General features: G+C 40.3%; 1 protein-coding gene across 3 annotated transcripts in view; it reads right to left on the reverse strand.

Annotated features, from left to right (window-relative positions):
• LOC133618826 (long-chain-fatty-acid--CoA ligase 1-like) overlaps positions 1 to 24,005 on the reverse strand; it is a 43,999-nt gene that overhangs the window by 12,535 nt on the left and 7,459 nt on the right. For 2 of the 3 annotated variants that reach the window (XM_061979568.1, XM_061979570.2), the window contains exons 2-6: positions 8,735 to 9,073; positions 8,436 to 8,550; positions 3,058 to 3,122; positions 2,231 to 2,332; positions 2,038 to 2,137 (exon numbers count right to left, since the gene is read on the reverse strand). In XM_061979568.1, coding sequence (XP_061835552.1) covers positions 2,038 to 2,137; positions 2,231 to 2,332; positions 3,058 to 3,122; positions 8,436 to 8,550; positions 8,735 to 8,929 — 577 coding nt within the window. In that variant the 5' untranslated portion in view covers positions 8,930 to 9,073. Of the gene's footprint in view, positions 1 to 2,037; positions 2,138 to 2,230; positions 2,333 to 3,057; positions 3,123 to 8,435; positions 8,551 to 8,734; positions 9,074 to 19,960; positions 20,169 to 24,005 lie in introns of those variants that run through there. The other variant, XM_061979569.1, reaches the window with a different exon arrangement.

Raw genomic sequence — 24,005 nt, forward strand, 5'->3', positions numbered from 1 at the left:
GCCAGAGAATATGAAGAATTAGCAGGAGGGATCCCTTTTGCTATCTTAGAGACTTTGTTGCTATATTCAGCAAGTAATTAGAACCTTCTAGAACAGGGGGGCCCAAACATTTTGCCTCCACGGGCCAAAGTGAAAATGTGCCAATGATCAGCGGGCCAAACAGCGATTTTTTACCATGCAACACCAAGAGTGAGGAATTTAGCTTCATACTGGCAATAATTAATCATAAGGTAGCAAAGATTGTCACAGTTGTGTGCCTTGTTCAGTTAGCATACAACTTTACATCTTTTATTCACATTTTTAACTTAAAAACTTTCAAAAAGGTCATTTTCTGCAGATTTTCACCATATTCTGTAACCAGATCCTCATGCTTTAAAACTTTACCCAGACAGATTAGACAGATGGAAGATGCTAAATTTTGAAGCGCATAGGTATTCATTTAAGGACGTGGGCGGAGCATGGCGACCAAGATTATCCTTTTGCATATAGCGTCAAAAAGTCACTACTTTACCGTAGAGCAGGGGTCTCAAATTCAAACACAAATAGTTTAAAAAAAAATCTATAGATTTTACGGTAAAAAAACTGGCAGCTCACGTACCAGAATTTTACTGTAAAGTTTATGGTCGTTTTCACACCAAATTATGGTAAATTGAAAAACTGTACCATTTTTGTTTTATATTAAATTCTGGTGACTGAGCTGCCAGTTTTTACTGTATAATCTATGGCCATTGTTTTTACAGTGCATTACTGTACATTGAAAAATGGTACCATTATTTTTGCCACAAAATTCTGGCGACTGAGCTGCTACTTTTTTACCGTAAAATGTAAGTTCCATATTTTTATAGTGAATTACTATAAATGGAAAAATTGTACCATTGATGATTTTTTGGGGACATTTCTGGCGACTGAGCTGCCAGCTTTTTACAGTAAAATTGACTACCTTTTTTACTGTCTGGCCTTGCAGACATGCCATCAATGATTATGCCCTTGAAAGAGGTCAGTACAAACATGTATTAAATTTGGTAACCACCCTTTGGCGCATACTTGCCAACCCTCTTGATTTTTCCGGGAGACTCCCGAATTTCAATGCCCCTCCCGAAAATCTCCCGTGGCAACCATTCTCCCGAATTTCTCCCGATTTTCACCCGGACAACAATATTAAGGGCGTGCCATGATGGCACTGCCTTTGCGTCCTCTACAACCTGTCGTCGCGTCCGCTTTTTAACCATACAAACAGCATGCCGGCCCAGTCACATGTTGTATGCGGCTTCTGCAGACACACGTACGTGCCTGCAAGACATACTTGATCAACAGCCATACAGGTCACACTGAGGGTGGCCGTATAAACAACTTTAACACTGTTACAAATATCCGCCACACTGTGAACCCACACCAAACAAGAATGACAAACACATTTCGGGAGAACATCTGCACTGTAACACAACATAAACACAACAGAACAAATACCCAGAATCCCTTGCAGCCCTAACTCTTCCGGGCTACAATATATACCCCCGCTACCACCAAACCCCGCCCCCCCCCAATCTTCCGAATTCGAAGGTCTCAAGGTTGGCAAGTATGCTTTGGCGGTCCACTCCAAATGACACGATGGGGAAAATTTGGCCCACAGGCCCCATTTTGGGCATCCCTGTTCTGAATACTCTTTTTCAAAAAAACAACTGGTGACATATTTAGTGAGGATACTTTTAGACTGACATAAAAGCACAACTTGTTTGTCTCATTGAGCAACAGGCACTGCTGTGGGCGGCATGTAAATTGGGTATTGTTGGTGGTTCTTGATTGTTTTTTCAGAGAGCTTTATGGGCCGAATAACTGAATACCATTAGTTATGTTGTTCGCCTTCTTGTACTAGCCGTTTTTTACAAATTAGAATGCACAAAAAGCAGAAACAAGTGTGTTCTTGTCTCATAAGTATTGTGAATGATAGGCACAATTCCAACAACAGTGCAGTTCTCTCTTATTGAGTTACAAAGACCAAGAAATATGAACATGTACAGAAGTGTTTGTGTTTATTACCTTTGTCAATAATGTAGTTGATGGCTTCTGCTCCAAGTGTGTCGTACAAAGGCACTGATACCAGCGAGTAAGTGTAGCATGCCAGCTCAGTGATGGTCCACTACAAAACAAATATATAATAATATATACAAATATGATGAACAGTTCTTGTACTACTCGAGGGTCAGTTGTTGTCAGGTGCTCACATTCCTACCTCTGGTCTGTTTTGAGAGAAGATGCCAATGTTTGCGTCGGTGGTCTTGGAATGTTGTTTGTGAAGGAAAGCAGAACCAAGATTTTCACTTCTCTCCACCACCTAACGCACAAACACGCACACACAAAAGGTCAGTCATTTACTGCTCAGTAAGACATGTAAACTTATAAATTAAGATTAATATTGCTCACGTTTTTTAATGGACATACTGTATTTAATCAAGACATGCCAAGCAGGTAAATATCTAAAATAAATACCTACCTTTTGTTCTGATTTACTTTTCCTTGTTTGTTTTTAGTGTATTTCAGTTCTTCATGTTCAGATACTGGCCCCATTTATTTTAGTTTCCGATCATGCCACACGGCAGTAAAAAAAAAACAGAAACTGTATGGGCTGTGCGCAGTCTGTATTATTATCATTACTATAATTTATTAATATTATTATTATTATTATTTTCAGACGATTGTGTTTTTTAATAAACTCTCCTATGAACATGCTGTTTTGTGTGTATGTAGCTTCAAATGTCTCTGATGATGTGTCCCCATCAAACAGCTCTTCTCTCAAGTGTCGCAAACAAGTGAGGGAAAAACGTATTACTGTCAAAAGAGAGCATTATCAAAAAGTCAATTTTGCACTATAATGGGTCTTTAGTTTTAATTCATAATACGGGTGCTAAAGAAGCCAACAAACACACTTGTTTATTCCAAAATTTGTTTTATAAGATCAAAAGCACACTTTAAAAACTTGTTCATTTTTAGTTTTAATGTAATCAATGAAATAACCAATTGCAACAGTACCTTTACTCCTTTTTTCAAGGTGCGTCTTACCTCTTTGTAGGACATCCATTCATATGGACATTTGGGTTTCCTGGAGCCCAGAAAAGGACCATCATCTGAAACAAAAACAGAACAAAAGTTGTTATTTTTAGGTAAACAACAAGGTTTACAATTTAATTCACACAAAAACTTGTGAACTGAAATGTTGTCTGGTTTGTGTTCAGGAATCACTTATCCAAATTAATTATTTAAATCTGAGCCTTATAATGAATTCACAAAGGTTGAAATTACATATACTGTACTGCATTCTAAATAAGAGACCACCACTTTGGCCCAAAACGCAAGCCCATATTTTGTGAGACTAGACTAACAAAAATCCTCAGTCAAGTGGTTCCCAAAATCGTGCTCCCCTAGGGGCGTGTTGTGCAATGACAAGGGGCGCGAGCAGTTTGGGGGGGAATGACAAAGAAGAAAAACATACAAAGATAAAGAAGGACAAAAAAATGCACTAATATCAGAAGAGGACTTCTAGCAAGAGTGACAATGAATGTTTGTCACGGTGATCTGGTGGAGCTGTTATCCCACCATTTCTGCATGTGACCACGCATGCTCTGAGCATGAGCTGCAATGCACATTCCAGCAGGTAATTGTGATCAAGATGAGCAGACACACCGTGTTTAAAAGCATTAATTTAAACATCATATCAAAGTTTTACTCTTAAGTATTATTAGCATCTAATAACATGAAGCTGAACAAGTTAAACAACATTTATAGAGTACTAAACATGTACATACGCACGTAAATGTGTTAAGTTGCTCAAAAAGAAACTTTCAGCTACCATTATTTGTCACATTTAACAAAGCAGCCGTTTGCCGTTAGCCTGTTCTGTTTGGACTTGAGCTAGTGAAACCTGGATAAAACTTTTGTGTCGAAATGCCAGCGTATGTTTCGTTGACGGGCAGCAAACGCCTACAAAAACAATCCTCCATCTGACGGCAACACGGATCGTTAAGGTTGTCTGTTGTAATGCATGGATTTATTTGATCTACAATAAACTCTACTTCTCTCTTGATACCATTGTTTACTCACGATAGGAAGCTTACTGGTAATTGCTGGGATGTGATATTACAAATGGGTAGGTAGTGTGTGCTTCTTCCTACTCCCTTTCAAACAAGTTAACTGAACTGTAAACAGGCTAAATAAAGTTGTGATTGCTCACAGTCACTGTTGAAGTCAAGTCACACACTCAACTTCGAAGAAGACCCTCTGTAAAAGCAGATGTATCCAAAGTGTGGCGCAGGGCCCATTTAGTCCCACTGCTTGTTTTCTTTTTGGCCCCTCTGCACATTGTAGAAATAAAATAAAATAAAAAATTACAATTGGAAAAATACAGCAAAACGAATCAAGAGAAAACGCTGAAAGGTTATAGATAACCAATAACTTAACAATAACATCTCAGCATCTCAAAAATGTTAATAACCACTGAGTCTTGATATTTTAGTTTTAGTTTAACAATAAACACATACATTTTACCCTTGTCAGATTACTGTCACATAGTATTTTTTGCATATTATATTTTTGGGATTTGGGGGTGCAGCGAGGGGGTATATCGTTAGGATTTTATTGATGCCGGTATTCATTGGTACCTTTTATTGGTACTATATCTAATTGGTGTAAATAAATATGTGAATAAATGCATTTTTAAATAACATTTTTATTAGAACAAGAGGTTGTATACCACCAACATCATGTAACATCTCACTGCAGGGAAGTCTTTTGTCAACACCTGCTTTATACGTCTTAAACATGTCAATTATATGTGCAGTGCAAGGTGCAATGCAGTTATCATCTTGTAAAGACCACACAGATCCATCACAGTTTCTATGCATTACAATTACACGCAGCTGGAAATACTATTTATATATGGCATTCATTTGCAGAGCACATACCTTTTACATCAAATAAAACATACAATACAAATCCATACAACCGATTAGCATGTAACATGGGTGTGCATTTTGTAACAATAGCAATTGTTATTTGTGTTTATGTTGCACACAGACGTATTTTGACTGATGGACGAGAGGCCATATCCTACTCAGTGGCCTAGTGGTTAGAGTGTCCGCCCTGAGATCGGTAGGTTGTGAGTTCAAACCCCGGCCGAGTCATACCAAAGACTATAAAAATGGGACACATTACCTCCCTGCTTGGCACTCTGCATCAGGGGTTGGAATTGGGGGTTAAATCACCAAAAATGATTCCCGGGCGCGGCCACCGCTGCTGCCCACTGCTCCCCTCACCTCCCAGGGGGTGACCAAGGGGATGGGTCAAATGCAGAGGACCAATTTCACCACACCTCGTGTGTGTGACAATCATTGGTACTTTAACTTTTAACATATTGAGTGTTGACAGCTACCGATGTCAGTGTAGTGTGTACTACATAGATAAAAGTCCCAATGAGCAAGTGTAATGCTCGATGACCCAGTTTGTAGAGTCAAGAGACAGAACAAACTGAAACAAATTTAAGCAAGGTGTGCTTTGATGTTACGCAAACACGATGCACTGGAGGGACTTAAAAAAATACCCGTCAGCGGATGCTATATTGCTTCAAAGCAACTTTATTATATTACTTAAATGTTTCCCTTTTTTGAGTGGATTGATATTGGCCTGTGAATTACTGGATTGCTGAAGCACGGTAGCTGTGGTCGTGAGTAAAGCATGTTAACTTTAAAATGACACTAGCTCTTTTTAGAGTGTGCGTGCCTTTCAGGGACTTTTGAGGAGGAAATATTGTTGTTACAAACTTGTGTGGTGTTGCTTCCATATTTGTGATTATTCCAAGCTGGTTTCTTATGCATAGCAACGGCAGCTGAAACGAATGTGACAGCGTGTCATAATTACGACGGTCAGCTTGATAAAAAAAATACCAATAGCCGTATAATTTGTCCAGAATCTTAACGGTCCTAATGGACTGACACAATTAGGAACCGGTACCTAAAAAATACCGGTACTCTGTATACACCCTTAGGGGCAGGCACAAAGCCATTCTAATGTCCCAAAGCGGGGCTCAGCAAAAACAGTTTGAGAACCACTGCCTTAGTCAACGACAGTCCTAGTTCTACCATTAGATTTGTTGTTTCAGCAGTACTACAATGGAAATATTGTGTTGTTTGCTAGGTAGAAAGCTAATTCCTGGTTCATGAAAGATGAGAAAGGTGATGTCATTATGAGTCTGAAAGGTCTCTGTGTAGCTGGCCTGGCTGAGCCCTGAAGAAGATCCCCCCCATGGCTATCTGTTGGCTTCCCGGTGGAATGGGCTTACGGTACATCATCTGTTAATTTAACAAATCAATCATTATCATAGCTTCAGGTTGTAATAAAGCAAATAGTTTAAAAAAACAAGCGCAGACACTGAAATGGTGTGTTGTTTCTGCTATGGCGATACCTTTTGGACTAGTTCGCTCACTGCAGTGCCCTTCTATTTAGAGCTTTTAATTTCCATTCTGTCTTCTAACCGTCCAGAGTTTTTACTCATATGGATTTGGATGCTACCTGCGCCATGAACCTTACTGATTTACTGCTGCAATTGCCAGTGGAGGGCGATGACGCGTCGCGTAACAATCGAAGAAGGCTAGTGGAGCAATTTTATCTGATTAATAATCTTTTACGATGAAAAGGGGGGTATCAAAGTTATCCGGTGAGGCCTATAAAGCAAAGGAAGGAGAAGGAGGAAATACGGGCTAAAAGCAGTCTGTACATTTAGCTAATTTATTTTTAGGGTAAGAATCATGACTTTTCTTATACGGAATAACAGCAACAGGCGGGTTGTTGCTGTTATTCCTATTCAGAGACCAGCGAGAGTAATTTGCATACAATAACTATAAAAAACGCTCAATTGGGTGAACTTCTTAAGTAAACAGAAAGTAAATAAGTAACATCTGTAAAGCAGAAAATCCAGATATTTATGGCGGGTGAAAAAGTAGGTAACCCAAACTTAAACCCATAATATACAGTATGTACAATATAACCTCTTAGTTCCTATTCCAGTAATAGGGTTATAGTAACCATACTTATCTATTTCTAAAAAGGCCATAGAACAGCACTGAAAGCTTCTTTGGTATGAGCATGCAAGCTAATATCCATTATAAATATCCATTATTTTCTCTTGCAGAATGATGTTATTAGTATTAGAATACATTTAAGCACTCATTTTTATGCAGCCAACTTAAGACAAATATTTCAAATAAATAAGCCCGGCTGTCTGGTATTGATTTAGATGTATTACCATTGAACATACATGTTGTATACTTTTTAATTGAAAAAGTATTGTTACTACAGTCTGTTACAAATACCAAACACTTATCTGGATCTACATATTGAGTCTGTCTCTCAGCAGCAAATGTGCTGCTGCTTTCTGTCTGAATAGATGCTGTCGTATAAAACACAAAATGGCACAAATGTCATCTCTGCGTGCATTGTAACTCTAAAGCAGTGGTCCCCAACCACCGGGCCGCACAAGAAAAAAAAAAGAAAAAAAAAAGTTTTATTAAATCAACATAAAAACACAATATATACACTATATATCAATGTATATCAATACAGTCTGCAGGGATACAGTCCGTAAGCACACATGATTGTATTTCTTTATATAAAAAAAAAAAATAAAAAAAATAAAATAAAATCACAAGCGCTTTACAAAGTGAAACCCAATATCTAAGTTACATTTTTAAACTAGTGTGGGTGGCACTGGGAGCAGGTGGGTAAAGTGTCTTGCCCAAGGACACAACGGCAGTGACTAGGATGGCAGAAGCGGGGACTGAACCTGCAACCCTCAAGTTGCTGGCACAGCCACTCTACCAACCGAGCTATACCGCCCCAAAATATAATTCACTTCACTAAGAACATAATTACTTTGTCGAGGACCTTATGAGGTAAACTCAGACATCACATTCCCTAAAAGAGAGGATGGAAGAAGTTTCTATCACCATTACTTCCAAAGACATGTAGTGAATGGAAAGAAAATTAAGAGAACATGGCTCATGTATTCTCCCAATTTTCCCTCTGTGCTATTTGCACTACATTTGTAGGTATCCCCATCCATCCATCCATTTTCTACAGCTTGTCCCTTTTGGGGTTGCGGGGACATTTGTAGGTAGTAATTTATCATTTTATTGTCAGGGAAATTATTTAAATTATTTATATTTTTTTGAGATTGCATTTTTTTTGTCTTGACATGTAAAATCAAAAGCATACAGGTATAGACTTTTCTCTGGGGATTGAGGGGGGAGTTCACGCTCTCCTGGGGCGTCAAATGATCTAGAGCCGGGCCTGGTTGGCACTGACACAAATAAACGTTTATAGTGAGTTTCATTCAAAAGAAATCCATGCCAAGTGTGATTGTGTCAAGTGGATACATCATAATCACTCACTGGATACGCGGGCACCTCTCAAAAAGAACTCGTACAGCGTTCTTGCATCGTCATAGACATGTGTCAAGAGGTTGTCTCCGTTCAGCAGAACTGATTGGTGTATAAACTCTCCTCCCTGTGAGAAGAAAATACGTTTGAGATGCCTACATTTCATCATTTAATATATTTTATATACAGACAATAGTGTGGGTTATTCAGCTTTACAGATGTCTCTCGGACTCTTACATTCAAAGAACAGCACATCATATAAAATGACAAATGTCCCTGAATTTTAACAGGTTTCATGACCTGACACTCACCGGAATCTCCACTGACTGCATCTGGAGGTCGCAGATGGGGGGCAGGGCCTTTGGTCGCATCGCCACGTAATAGGTAGTTGCAGCCGCTATGGCCCCCATGCTGATTATTGTGGACCTGGACAGACCCCTGATGCACTGAGTTACATTATCCAGATCTGGCAAAGTCAACTTCTGAAAGAAATCCTGGCTGAGCATGATGCTGCTTGTGATGAATCAGACAGGTGTGTTGGATGTTTGCACTTTGCTTAATGCGTGCGATGAAGGACGGCTCTGATGATCGGAGTGGTTGGACACCCTGAGGTGAAGGAGTGTACAGAACTCTCCAGGCCAGGAGTGGAACTGGTAAGGGGAGGAAATAAGTCAATGTTGTTGTTAAGTTGCAGTATACTTTCTTAGTTTGATGCAGTAATACCACCACAATGTTATTATTTATGGACACGTTGTAGATAATGGACAGATGCATGGATTGTTAATCTACTTGTTCATTTACTGTTAATATCTGGTTATTTTCTGTTTTACAATGTTCTATCTACATTTCTATCAAACTGTAATAAGCACTTGTTCTTCTGTTCATGGATACTTTACATGAGTTTCGGGCGATACTACAAACTTTGATCCAATACCAAGTAGTTAGAGGATCATACATTGGTCATACTTAAAAGTCCTCTTTTGTCCATGAACATATTTTCTGATTTTATGAACAATAACAAAAATGACAAAGATTTTTTGAGAGTAAACATTTTTTTAGGTAATACATGTAGTATCGACTATATACGGCTCTTGTACTTGGTATCGTTACAGTCAATATTTGTATGAATCCAACCATTTGTTTACATTCAAGAATGCTAGCTTGCTATTAGCGGTTAGCTATTGTATCCTGCTACGATGTGTAGTGAAGCTGAAGCATGTCAGGCTATTCCTCGTCCTGCAGGTATTGTCAGTTTTTAAGACAAAATGCGTCCATTCTCCCTCTTCTGTCTCCAGGCTATTTTTGCTTGTAAGTGCTCTGTTTGTTTGTTGACTCACATGCACCTCTGCTCATATTAGTCACGATGGCGCGCCATTATGCCCATGAAAGAAAAATGTACTGTTTTTTCAGTATTGTTTTAATTCATTAGTACCTCGGTACGTTATTAATACCGGTATACCGTACAACCCTAGATGCTATATTTGTTGCTAGTCGTTTTTAATAAATAAAAAGTTACCAAAAAGATTGGAAAAGTCACTAGAAACTTGAAAAATGTAACTTTTTAACAATAACATATATATAATGACATCATATTTACCACACCCCCTGCCACGCCCCCACCACTACACGCATATCGGGAATTTTGGAGAAACCCTGCACTTCCCCTTCCAAGTGTGCTTCCATCTCCCGCAATCATGTTCCACACATAACATCAAAGACATTATTTGTTTAAAAATTAAGAGTTTGAGGTTTGAGCGGCAGGCTCCCGTAGTTAGTCAGCAAGCACACACAGGACTGTAAGTAGAACTAAAAATATATACTTGCTATTTTATGTAAATTTTGTTACATTAAAATCTCATTGGATAAATGTTTGTACAAGTTCGCTGTTATTTTTCGTTAGCCTGTCAATGAGCTGGTCCATTATAAGTTAGCATTTAGCTAGCAGCATTAGAGCATACATGCCAACCCTCCGGAATTTTACGAGAGACTCCCAAATTTCAGTGCCTCTCCCGAAAATCTCCCGGGACAACCATTCTCCCGAATGTCTCCCGATTTCCAGCCGGACCTGAGTGAAGACAGCCTGTCGTCACGTTCATTTTTCCTCCATATAAACAGCGTGCCGGCCCAGTCACGTTATAACATCTACGGCTTTTGGCGCTCAGTGCGCAACTGCACACACAACAAGAAGGGGACTATTATATATGTCTCTGTTATCCATAGGTTTATCTATAACCCATAAAGTAGGCAGGCACAGAGCTATTTCTCAGCGTGTGTTTATTCCAGCCGGCACGTTAATACACTGACACACAACATCCGGATTCCCATCATGCATTGCTTCAAAACTACGGCAAGTAGTAGAGAGGAGTGTTATGTGTGTGTATATGTGTAAATTAATGAACACTGAAATTCAAGTATTTTATATATATATATATATATATATATATATATATATATATATATATATATATATATATATATATATATAAAAGAAATACTTGAATTTCAGTGAATTCTAGCTATAAATATACTCCTCCCCCCTTTACCCCGCCCCTGGTACACCCGGGCCACTCCGACCCCGCCCATCTCACGAATTTCGGAGGTCTCAAGGTTGGCAAGTATGCATTAGAGCCAAACTTCATCCTGTATAATTGTATTGTTTTTTTCCCCCAGTTTACACATATCAAACGGTATTGTTGATTTAACATGATTCCTAAATGTTTGTGCACTTTATATGTATATCAATGTACTTTCCTTTGTGAGCTTACTTTTACTGTAACTTACTTCATTGTGGATAATATCAATAAACAACTCCAAGTTGTTTTTTAATCTTTAATTTAAAATAGTTTTCACATTTTGGCGAACTAAATTTCAACATTCATGGGCGGCAGAATAATATACTGTATGTCAATAAACCAAAGGTGTACAAAGTTACATTGTAGTTAAAAAATTAGCAGCAACAATTCAAAAATAGAGTTTAACGATATAAGAAAAAATAATATTTTAATATCAATTACCAATAAAAAAATATTTGTTGTTACATGTATCTATAACATTCTTTTAGCCTTTAAAAAAAAAATTATGCATCATCGCTCATTATGGAAATTATATGACGTTATGGATAAGGTGTCCAAATAAAGATTCAAAGACGGAGATTCGAAGACACACTCGGTGTAAAGTTGAGGCTGGTACGTCACGTAGGTTGCACCCCTTCTGACAGCATCTTGTTTTCTTTACAGCTCTTCGTGGAGGCTGGCGCGTGATTGCAATTCTCTTCCAAAACCCGAAGGCGTAGTGTTTTCTGAGTGAGCAACTACAATTCTTGTTAACTATCTTCATGAGAGAAAGCGCTACCTGTGTGTATTAGTGGCTGTATATTTGTAAACAATGGCGTCTGAAGCGACATCCACTTTAATGTTGGAGCTACAACAAGTATTTTCAAACAACAGTGATTTTAATGTTCACTTTGCTACAAAACCGGAGAAGATATTTGCGAAGGTGGGTTGTGGCTGTGCAACCCCTGAAGAATTTGCGGCAGAATTTGCGGCAGAATTTGCAACGCTATTCCGCCGTTTGGGACATTGGACAAGAGAGAGCTATGTATTTGTAAATAAAACTGTTAAATAACTATTTTAACGACCTGCTGGTGGTAATGTTTGCAGTGCATCCGGAAAGTATTCACAGCGCTTCACTTTTTCCCCATTTTATTATGGTACAGCCTTTTTTTAAATTGAATAAATTCATCATTATCATGACTCAATTTATTACTACAACATAGGAGAGCAACTTGCGGTAGCAGTCGTACGTGACACAAAATCAGGACCCCCGAGTCTATAAACATTTGGGGTTTTGGCACCAGCCGCTAGACTAGATCGGACCAATCTAAGTATATGAGCATGGCATTGGTGTGTGAATGTGTGCGTGAATGGGTGAATGTGAGGTATAATGTAAAAGTGCTTTGGGTACCATTCCACGTATAGTGAAGCATTATATAACTACAGACCATTTACCATTTTACACATAAAGGAGGGCGGCTCAGTCCATACATTTATAATGTCGATAATAAGGGCAACATCCGTATATATTCAATGCTAGTGTAGATCAATATGTATTTTTCACAAAATAATTTTTGGTTTTTGTTAATGTTTACAAATTTAGGGAATAAGGAACTAGTTTGAATAGTGTGTTGATATTGCTATACTGACGTCCTGTGTATTTCTTTTGATTATAACTGTGATTAAAATGTACAGTTAATACATGTGACCTCCCTAATGGAGGCTCATAATAATGATCTGTAGCATAAAAACCCTGATGAGTAGGGGTGTTAAAAAAAATTGATGGACGTTCAAATCGCAATTCTTATTCATTCCAGCTTATGGCTTCATGATAAATAAAGCATTGATCCATCCAATCAAATCTCATACCTAAAACTAATATTTTGAAGCAAAATTACATACATTTGCATTACAAAGCTTTTGGTTTCAAATTGTTTCTTACAAACCTTGTCAAACAAGTTTTTGCACACATGCACAGATGAGCTTACAAACTAGAAGAGCGGGGGTGACGACTGTTTGAGAATAAACAGTTTAGTGACAGGTTCACGTAAACCTTCAGGATGTAGAAAGTGACCTTAAAGCAGCACAAAGTAACTTTTCAACTTTCATAAAATATTTGCATAACTTTTGTGATGATACATCGACTTACAACTAGTGGAATGACATGTCTGTTACGGTTTGAGGGGGTCTGTATTGGTTTCACTGACACTAAATAATTTTGAGGAAGGGGGCCACACAAAAAATTACAAATGTGCTGACTTGCTTTACCATACCATACCATACCATACCATACCAACTTTATTTATAAAGCCCTTTAAAAACAAGCACAGTTGAAAAACAAAGGGCTGTACACCACAAAGAAATAGAGGCAAAGGACAGACTAAAAAATAACATTTAAAACAGAAATAAAAATACACAATTAAAAAGCAAATATAAATTACCCTAAGAACAGTTTGTTAGATAAAAACAGTTTAAAAGTTAAAAACAGTTCAAAAAGTTAAAAGCTAAAAACAGTTCAAAGTCTCATGCTGGGTTAAAAGCCAGTGAATAAAAATGGGTTTTAAGAAGGGTCTTGAAAATAGCCAAAGAAGGGGCCTGTCTCACATGGAGAGGGAGATCGTTCCAGAGTTTGGGACCCGCAACAGAGAAAGCTCTGTCCCCTCTGAGCTTGCGCTTTGTTTTGGGTACCTCCAGGATCAGCTGATCAGCTGACCTGAGGGACCGGGTGGGGGCATACAGATGGAGCAGCTCAGAGAGGTAAGGTGGGGCAAGACCACGTAAGGATTTAAAAACGAGTAAGATAATCTTAAAATGGACTCTAAAAGACACAGGCAGCCAGTGGAGGGAGGCTAAAACAGGAGTAATGTGCTCTCTTTTTCTTGTGTTAGTTAAAAGTCGGGCAGCTGCATTTTGGACCAGCTGCAGACGTGAGAGGGAGGACTGACTAATTCCAAAATATAAAGAGTTACAGTAATCCAGCCGAGATGTAATAAAGGCATGGATTACTGTCTCTAACTGTTGCCTAGAAAGAAGGTTTTTAACCTTGGCCAGCTGACGTAAATAAAAAAAGCTGGCTTTCACCACTGTGCCAATCTGACGGTCCAATTTAAAATCACAGTCAATACGAAAGCCCAGGTTGGTGACCATGGGCTTAACGTGCAAAGCCAAAGGGCCAAAGTCAACAGGGGGGAGCTCACAGGTACCACTAGGTCCAAACACTATTACTTCTGTCTTCTTTTCATTAAAATTTAAGAAGTTTAGGGCCATCCAGGCCTTGATATCCTCAAGACAGGCAAGTAATGGCTGTATTGAAGAGGCATGATTTCTCTTTAATGGAAAATACATTTGTGTGTCATCGGCATAACAATGAAAAGAAATATCATGCTTTCTTAGGATTGAGCCCAGGGGAAGTAAATAAATAGAAAAGAGAAGTGGTCCCAAAACTGAGCCTTGTGGGACCCCACATGTCAAGGGAGCAACGGAGGATTCAGATCCAGCAACATTCACAGAGAAGGTCCTGTTAGTCAAATAGGACTTCAGCCAACTCAAAGCAGTACCACAGATGCCCACTTGATGCTGCAGGCGTCTAATTAAAATATTATGGTCCACCGTATCAAATGCTGCTGTTAGATCCAGTAAAACTAAAATTACATGATCACCTAAATCTGTTGCTCGAAGGATGTCATTAAAAACCCTTAATAAAGCTGACTCGGTACTATGGAGGGGTTTAAACCCAGACTGAAAGACTTCTAAAATATCACAGTCCTCTAAAAAAGTGTTTAACTGGGTAAAAACAATCTTCTCCAAAATCTTTGAGAGGAAAGGCAGCTTAGAAATAGGTCTAAAATGGGCTAAAACTGAACTGTCCAGACCAGGTTTCTTTAAAAGCGGTTGAACCACGGCGTGTTTAAAACTGGTAGGAACTACTCCAGAAAACAGACTGCTATTTAAAATATTAAGAACAGGCTGCCCTATGCAAGAAAACACTTCATTAAAAAAGGTAGGAGGGACAGCATCATGGGGGGAACCTGAGGGCTTCATATGATGAGTTAACTCTTGTAACTGCCGCAGAGTCACTTGCTCAAACTCATTCAAAACAGCAGAGTAGTTAAAGGGGACAGAAGGGTCAGAGGTCGGAACAGAAATGAGAGCCCTTGTTGTGGCAATCTTATCAATAAAATACTCTAAAAAGGCATTACACAATTCAGAGGAGGGTTCCAAACATGTAGGCTGAGGGGCATTAAGAACAGAGTCAATGGTTTTGAATAAAACACGAGGGTCAAGACTATTTGAGGCAATAATATTTGCCAAATGTTCTCTTTTTGCCTCTTTTACTGTGCTCTGATATCCATGCCAACAGTCTTTTAAAATCTGGAGTGACACCTGAAGCTTGTCCTTCTTCCACCTGCGTTCAGCTTTGCGGCACTCACGTCTGATCGCACGTGTTCTCTCATTAAACCAGGGTTCTGATTTAGTTTTAGCCTTTTTGATTTTTAAAGGAGCCACTGAGTTCAAGGCAGTCTTACAGGTGGAGTCAAACAATGCATTGAGTTTCTCAGTGTCAGAAAAAACAGAGTCAGAGTGTAAAAAAACCTGGTTAAAAGCAATAATAAACTGACCAGCAGTGGAAGGGTTAAAAACTCGACAGAGACGCGCAGGAGCGCGCGCTCCAGCTGTCAGGTGGTTAAAACTGGCCTCAAATATGACAGGCATATGGTCTGAAAGCACATTGTCACAAATGTCCAAGTTAGACACAGGCAGACCATATGAGAGGACAAGATCAAGCGTGTGACCACGTCCGTGTGTGGGGCCAGACACAAACTGTGTCAAATTAAAAGAGTCAATAAGGTTTAAAAAATCCTTCACCAGTGGTTTGTCGGGACAACATACATGGATATTAAAATCTCCAACAATGAGGACACGATCATAGCGGGGCATAATTCCTGCTAAAAAGTCCGAAAAGTCATTGATGAAGTCCTTATTGTATTTGGGCGGGCGGTAAATGACAGCGCACAGCACCGCATCAGCGCGACACACCTCAAATAAAGTCATTTCAAAGCTGGCGAAAAATGACGAAGGAAAGCATTGTTTACATTTAAAGTCATTTTTGTAAAGTGTCGCCGTTCCTCCTCCACGGCCTGAGGTACGAGGAGAGTTAAAATAGCAACAGTCTGCGGGGAGAAGTTCTGAGAAGACACTGGACTCACCGGCACCGAGCCACGTCTCAGTTAAGCACAGGAAGTCCAGACAGCGTGACTCGAAGAAATCCCTGAGTGGAAACGTTTTGTTCGCCACTGATCTGGCGTTTACCAGACCAATTCTGGCAGGAGATGAGGCCGGCGTCGCAGCACACCGGGAATCCCGGCACAGCAACTTCAAATTCGAAGGATTCACCCCACGTTGGCGGCACCGGGCTGCGCAGGTGCGGCGCATCCAGGGTCTCTCATCGGGGCCGATTTCCGGTACAGGGTAACCCGATGGATCCACGGAGGGCCAGAAAGCAACAAGGGAACCGCTTAATCCATTTCCCGTCCGGGCAGCGCTGGAAGAGCACGCCAACAGCACTCTCTGCTTTACCCGGCGGCCACCACGGGTGCCGCGGCGACGCTTCCGCGGAAACCTCAGGGCTGGAAACCGGAAGAGGTGAGCTGGTATTCCTGACAGCAACGGGGGCAGGTCATTTGGACCACCATAATCCAAAGAAATGTTATTTTTGATCGTTGGTCGAAAAACCAACAATTCTTGGCGATCATACACCAGCAGAGACTCAAACTGTTTAGTGCAGAAGGACAAAATCAACAAAAACTGAAACCAGACTGAGAGCGGTAGACGGCCAGCCACACACGACGGCGCCATCTTGAATGACATACGTCACTCCCCCTTTCCCCATTCATTACAAAGACGCAAGGCGAACGACTACGTGCAATTACTGCTATCATGGTGGAAGCTGCAAAACAACCAAAGAAATTAAATATTTTGTCTTAGGAGACAAAAAAAAAAGAGAAAAACGGAGCATACCCGGCGGACAGTCAGGATGAACATTGCCCAGGCTTTCACTCGCTGGCATGAGTTCAAAGACGAAGGATTTCTGACCAATGCTGCCTTTGCTCTCTGTTCCTGCTTAACTAAAAAAGTGCCTTACAATGCTCAAATCATATTGATAATGCTAATGTTAGCTAACGGAAATTTGCGTGGTAGCAATAAATAGCCATCAGCGTGATAGTTCCACACTACTCTCCCGCCGGTCTTCCTTTGCTTCAAACCTGCATCCGCTCTGATACATTCTTGGTAGTAGCGTCATATTTGTAGCGCAAACCAAGATCATTTCTTAATAGTGTCTGCTTTTTAACATCAGCATAGCCAGTAGTGACGAAATATTTACAGCTAAATGTGCTAATCCTCGTTGGAAATGTGATCTACTTCTGGCAAAACACTACTTCTTTGGTCCACTGGCGCCGCCAAAATCAACCAAAACGTAAAGTTCTTAAATTGGGCTTTAAAGGGGAACTTCATTTTTTTGGGAGTTTTGCCTATTGTTCACAATCATTATGAGAGACAAGACAACGGATTTATTTTTTTAATGCACTCTAACTCCTAAATAAACGTAAATAAAAGTCTGCTTCAATGGAGTCAATGGAAGGTCCTCAATTCCGCCCGTAAAACCCATTAAATAACCATTCAAAAAGCGCCAACAACACTCCATTTACATTTTGTGAGTTGAATATTAACCAAGTATTAGTGATATTGTTATTATAAGCGCTAACGTAGACAAACTATAGCGGCACTGTAATCAGAGTGTTAACTAGCTTGTGTGGCTTTGTTGACATCATCAGCTGGTCGGAGCTCATGGAATTGTATTCTAGAGCATAAATAATGTCTCTCACCCTAATAGCAAAAGGATAAGACATAATCCGACAAGTTGGTCAACTTAGACAGCCAATTTAGACTCGGAATGGCGAGATAGTCATGAAAACTACGCTTGGTTCCAATCACCTTCTTTCTTTGCGAGGATTATGAATCATTCTTCATCTAAACGGAAAATATCACCACCTTATCAGTCGGTATCCTAATGACAGCAGACATTCTACAGTAAGTGATGTTTTATCATGTTTGTTGGCTCTTATGAAGTCTGCAGTGATTAATAATCAGTGCTGTTGTCAAAGGAAAAAGCGAATGTCGGGATGTGTTTTTGAAATCAATGCGTCGCCGTATGCTTAAAATGATCAAATTATGTAAATATATCTGCGGTCCCCTGAAACGTTTCTCATTGTCATCCCATTGGGTTGAGTTTTTTTTTGCCAAATGTGGGCTCTGAGCCGAGGATGTCTTTGTGGCTTGTGCAGCCCTTTGAGACACTCGTGATTTAGGGCTATATAAGTAAACTTTGATGGATTTATTTTTTCATAAAATCTTGCACTCTTCCGCCATTCTTGATAACGTCTCAAGGAACTCTGAAGAAACATTCATCCATTTTGCGATTTAAAAGGTTCGTACAGTTGAAAACAACGCAAACATAGGCCATTTTTATTCGAGAACGGCTAAATGGCACCTCGTACCCACTGAGAACAGACGCTTGCTTGTCCACCACGCGTATTCAATAAGCTGTACGTGCGCCGGACATGACGTCATTTGGAATCCAAGCAGAATGACACTGAAGTGTCTACAGCAGGAAGTGGCCTCACATATACCGGACGTGCAACACTTGTTTTGCCTTCATCGCTAAAAATGTTTACATATTAAAACAGAAGAAGATAAATAATATTTATATTTTCATGATAATACTTATTTTGAATCAAAGCAATATGACAGTAAAGTGTCTACAACAGGAAGGGACCTCACATAAACCGGACATGCAACACATGTTTTGCCTTCATCGCTAAAAAACGTTACATATTAAAACAGAAATAGATAAATAATGTTTATATTTTCATGATAATACTTATTTTGAATCAAAGCAATATGACACTGAGGTGTCTACAACAGGAAGGGACCTCACATGGCGAGAGCATGGATGTCAACAATGTAATAGAGACGGAAACCATGATGCAAGCTAACCCAACAAAACCAGAAGAGGAATTGGTGCCAGAAAGAGGAACTCCTTTGTTTAGATTAAAAAAAGGTCTGACATGGACCAAACAATGACAATCTGCAAAACATCAATCAATTAATAAATCAATCAAAGTTTAGTGCTGCACAAGCCACAACATCCTCAGCTCAGATCCCACATCAGGGCAAGAAAAAACTCAACCCAATGGGAACAACGAGCAACCTTGGAAGGGATCGCAGATGTGGGGATCCCCCCATGGGTGACAAAACACTAACGTTACCTCAAAACCAGCAAGTGATGATAGGAAAAACGAAACTAAGAGTTGTTGTCCAAAGTCTATGACAAACTGCCCCACAGACATTGAGAAATAACAGATTCCATTATTAAATTCATATGTGTAGACATGACCTAGTGTACACCGTCAAAACTAAAAATTGTCTTGTCCTACCATGTGACATTGACATTATTTAAGAAAATATACGTTTGTATAATATTGTGATGGATATAAAAATGCTTATATTGGGGGATATATTTATGTCCATCTCGCACAGCACTCTGAGCTATATTTTTATAGTATTTTTTTCAACAATATGCTTGAGAGTGAATGGATAATCCAACGCAAAGTTAAAAGGTTAAATATCGCGACAGCTCGCCCTATTTATATTTTGTCATACTCGTAATGTTTTTCTAATTCCAACAAATGATTTGAGAAAGTGCACAGAATTATCACAAAGTAAATGTCATTTCGACAACTGCATTTGAATATGTCACAACTTCGCAACCTCAAAGTATAGTTTTAAAGAATGTTCTCCCGAGGGTTTAAGTCCTCTTTAAAACGTTCCCTATTATCTGATCACATACATGTCTGTTGCTATGGTAGCACATAGACATGCGTATGTGAATCATGTATACATACTTGATGAATGTTCCCCACTCACCTCTACCAGACAGCACAACGTTGCTTCCTTTATTCTGTTGTGCCTGCTGCTCCAGCAACCAGTGCTCAAACGTTAGTTTCTCTTTCCCTCTATTTGAATATTTGAGCAACATTTCATCATCACTGATTAGCACATAAACACAGCCTATTTCAAAGTGATGTATTTGTTTCTATAAAGTGATGTGTTCTAATCTAATCTACCAATCAAAGGTCAGACCACTCCCTGTGAGCGTTTTTATTGGCCAGCTGTAGCTGACAGAAAGCCTGTTTGATTCAAAGATGTGACACAATAAAGGAATTAACGTATTACAGACAAACAATATATTTTTGTGTTTCTCTCCTGTTATGCAAAGCAGTGGCACTTTAGCTTCACTTCCCAAACATGCTCTGCATAAGCCAGAGAAAAAAGCTGCTCAGCCCATTCAACTTTCCTCCAGTGACCTACAACCTCTGTGGTCAGCTGAGATGATTCGACAGAAGAGATAAACACTGATCCCTGCAGGAAACAATGCACAACAGAAACAAAGAAACTACAAGTAGACTTTTTTAGATGGACACTTCATAAAAGCTTTGCATTAAAGGGGTCATATTATAACCCTTGTGTGGTGTTCGGATCTGTGGGACCCGTTTTCGATTTTTATTAAAAGGAAAATGATAACAATTAATTAATTTTTCAAACTGAGACTCACTGGCTTTGGCTCATTTTCTGTGAAGAACATATATATCAGAATACATATTTAATGACCACACACCCCCCCTACACATTTCTATTACCGTATTTTCCGCACTATAAGGCGCACCTAAAAACCACAAATTTTCTCAAAAGCTGACAGTGCGCCTTATAACCCGGTGCGCTTTATATATGGATAAATATTAAGATTCATTTTCATAAAGTTTCGGTCTCGTAACTACGGTAAACAGCCGCCATCTTTTTTCCCGGTAGAACAGGAAGCGCTTCTTCTTCTACGCAAGCAACCGCCAAGGTAAGCACCCGCCCCCATAGAACAGGAAGCGCTTCTTCTTCTACTGTAAGCAACCACCCGCCCGCGTAGAAGAAGAAAAAGCGCGCGGATATTACCGTACGGTACGTTTCATTTCCTTTGTGTGTTTACATCTGTAAAGACCACAAAATGGCTCCTACTAAACGACAGGGATCCGGTTCATGAAAAGACGCAATCTCTCCATCCGCACACGGATTACTATTTCACAGCAACTGATATTCCTGTGAACCGCACTGTGGATACAACGGGAGCACGTACGGTGAATATTCGCACCACAGGGAATGAGAAGTCATCCTTCACTGTGGTTCTAGCTTGCCATGCTAATGGCCAGAAACTTCCACCCATGGTGATATTCAAAAGGAAGACCTTGCCAAAAGAGACCTTTCCAGCCGGCGTCATCATAAAAGCTAACTCGAAGGGATGGATGAAGAAAAGATGAGCGAGTGGTTAAGGTAAGTTTAAGTTTACGCGAAGAGGCCGGGTGGCTTTTTTCACGCAGCTTCGTCCATGTTGATATACGATTCCATGCGCGCCCACATCACGCTGGTTTTAATATATTATTAAAGTTTGACTGACCTATTTGACTGTTTTTTTGACATTCCTTTAGCGCAGTTAGATGCGGCTTACAACACGGGGCTTATAGGTGGACAAAGTTTTGAAATATGCCGTTCATTGAAGGCGCGGCTTATAACCCAGGGCGCCTTATGGTGCGGAAAATACGGTACATATAAGATGTCTGGTCCACTGGGGCTAATAGAAGTATGGAAATTGATGTTTTCTGTACCACACGCAGCCACCCACCCACCCACACACACACACCCACACACACCGGGGCTAATAGAAGTATGGAAATTGATGTTTTCTGTACCACACGCAGCCACCCACCCACCCACACACACACACCCACACACACCCACGCACACACACACACACACACACAGCAGGCCTAGACAAGGGGAGGACAGAGTGTAGGTACACAGAACATCAGAGGGTCAAATGTGCGAAAAAATGAGAGCAGACAGTGTTGACAAACAATGTTGCAACCTCGTGTGGGGACCGCAGGTGCAGAAACACAAAAGAAGAATCCCTGTGGGATGCAGAAACTGGAAGATAAATTTCCATGCAACGTTCATATTGTTGTTACTCAGCCAGTGTTTGTGGGTCTTAGACTTACACTTACTTTTTATTGTCATTCAAATTTGAACTTTACAGTACAGATAAGAATAGAATTTTGTTGCATTAGCTCATGGTAGTGCAGGATAAAAAAGCAATAAGGTGCAGATATAAATAAATAGGTTACTGTACAGATAAATATATTGCACTTTTGCATATGCATCCAAGTTTATGGATGTATGTTACATTGTCTTTATATTCCAGCCAGTTAATCAATTTTTGGGGGGAATTGAGGGGATTATTATGATGCATTCAAGAGTCTTACGGCCTGAGGGAAGAAGCTGTTACAGAACCTGGAGGTTCTGCTACGGAGGCTGTGGAACCTCTTTCTAGAGTACAGCAGTGAAAACAGTCCTTGGTGGGGGTGGGCGGAGTCTCTGCAGATTTTCTGAGCCCTGGTCAGGCAGCGGCTTTTTGCGATCTCCTGGATAGGAGGAAGAGGAGGCCTGATGATCTTTTCCGCCGTCCTCACCACTCTCTGCAGAGACTTCCAGTCTGAGGCACTGCAGGCTCCAGTCCAGACAGAGATGCCGTTGGTCAGTAGGCTCTCTATAGTGCCTCTGTAGAATGTGCTGAGAATGGGGGGGAGGGAGCTGTGCTCTTTTCATGCGACGCAAAAAGTGCATGCGCTGCTGAGCTCTTTTTACAAGAGCTCCGGTGTGTGGGGACCAGGTCATATTGTCAGTTATCTGCACCCCCAGGAACTTGGTGCTGCTTACCATCTCCACCGCTGTGCCGTTGATGAAGAGTGGAGCGTGGCTTGACTGGTGCTTCCTGAAGTCGACGATGATCTCCTTGGTCTTGTCGACATTCAGGACCAGGTTGTTGGTTCTGCACCAGTCAACCAGATGTTTCACCTCCTCCCTGTAGTCCATGTCGTTGTTGTCATGGATGAGGCCCACTACTGTTGTGTTGTCCGCATACTTCACAATGTGGTTAGTAGTGGACCTGGCGCAGCAGTCATGGGTCATCAACGTGAACAGCAGCGGACTCAGGACGCAGCCCTGGGGGGAGCCGGTGCTCAGGGAGATGGCACTGGAGGTGTTGTTGCCCACTCTCACAGACTGGGGTCTGTCTGTGAGGAAGTCAAGCAGCCAGTTGCATAGGGGGTACTGAATCCAAGGAGGGCCAGTTTGCTCACCAAGTGCTGCGGTATGATGTTGTTGAATGCTGAGCTGAAGTCCAGAAACAACGTCCGCACGTGTGTGTCCTTTCCTTCCAGATGTTCTAAGCTCAGGTGGAGTGCAGAGGAGATGGCGTCCTCTGTGGAGCGGTTAGGGCGATAAGCAAACTGGTATGGGTCGAATGTGGGGGGAAGTCTGGAGACAATGTATTCCTTTACCAGCCTCTCGAACACTTCATTACAGATGTTTTTTGGGATAAGGTAAACATCTGTTCAGTATTTTAACATAAAAGTGTTTGATTGTGAGGCATTAAAAGCCACAAAATGCAACGGGTCCATCAGACCCACAAACACTGGCTGAGTAACGACAATATGAACACCACACAAGGGTTAAGATATGTTTCTACATTTAAAACACTTCCTTGTGGTCTATATAACATGTTATGGTGGTTCTTTGTTCAAAAGTGTATATTATGAACAAATTGAGAACAGGAAGTGAATAAAAGTGTTAGCAATTGTGGAAGAGTGCAAGATTTTTACAAAAAAACGCAGAGAAAAGCATGCAGCTCACACAGTCCAAGGGTGCAGTAGAAGAATGCATGAGTTTGCAGTGATCACTAAGTTACAGATTTGTTTGATATACTTTTAACATTTAGTGTTTAAGTATTATCTTGATATCATTTGTATTTCTTAAACGAAAAGCACCAACTTGTTAAGTCTAAATAAAAGAAAGCTAATGAGAGCAAAAC

Source organism: Nerophis lumbriciformis, linkage group LG19, assembly GCF_033978685.3.
Source record: "Nerophis lumbriciformis linkage group LG19, RoL_Nlum_v2.1, whole genome shotgun sequence".
In the NCBI taxonomy this organism is placed as follows: domain Eukaryota; kingdom Metazoa; phylum Chordata; class Actinopteri; order Syngnathiformes; family Syngnathidae; genus Nerophis; species Nerophis lumbriciformis.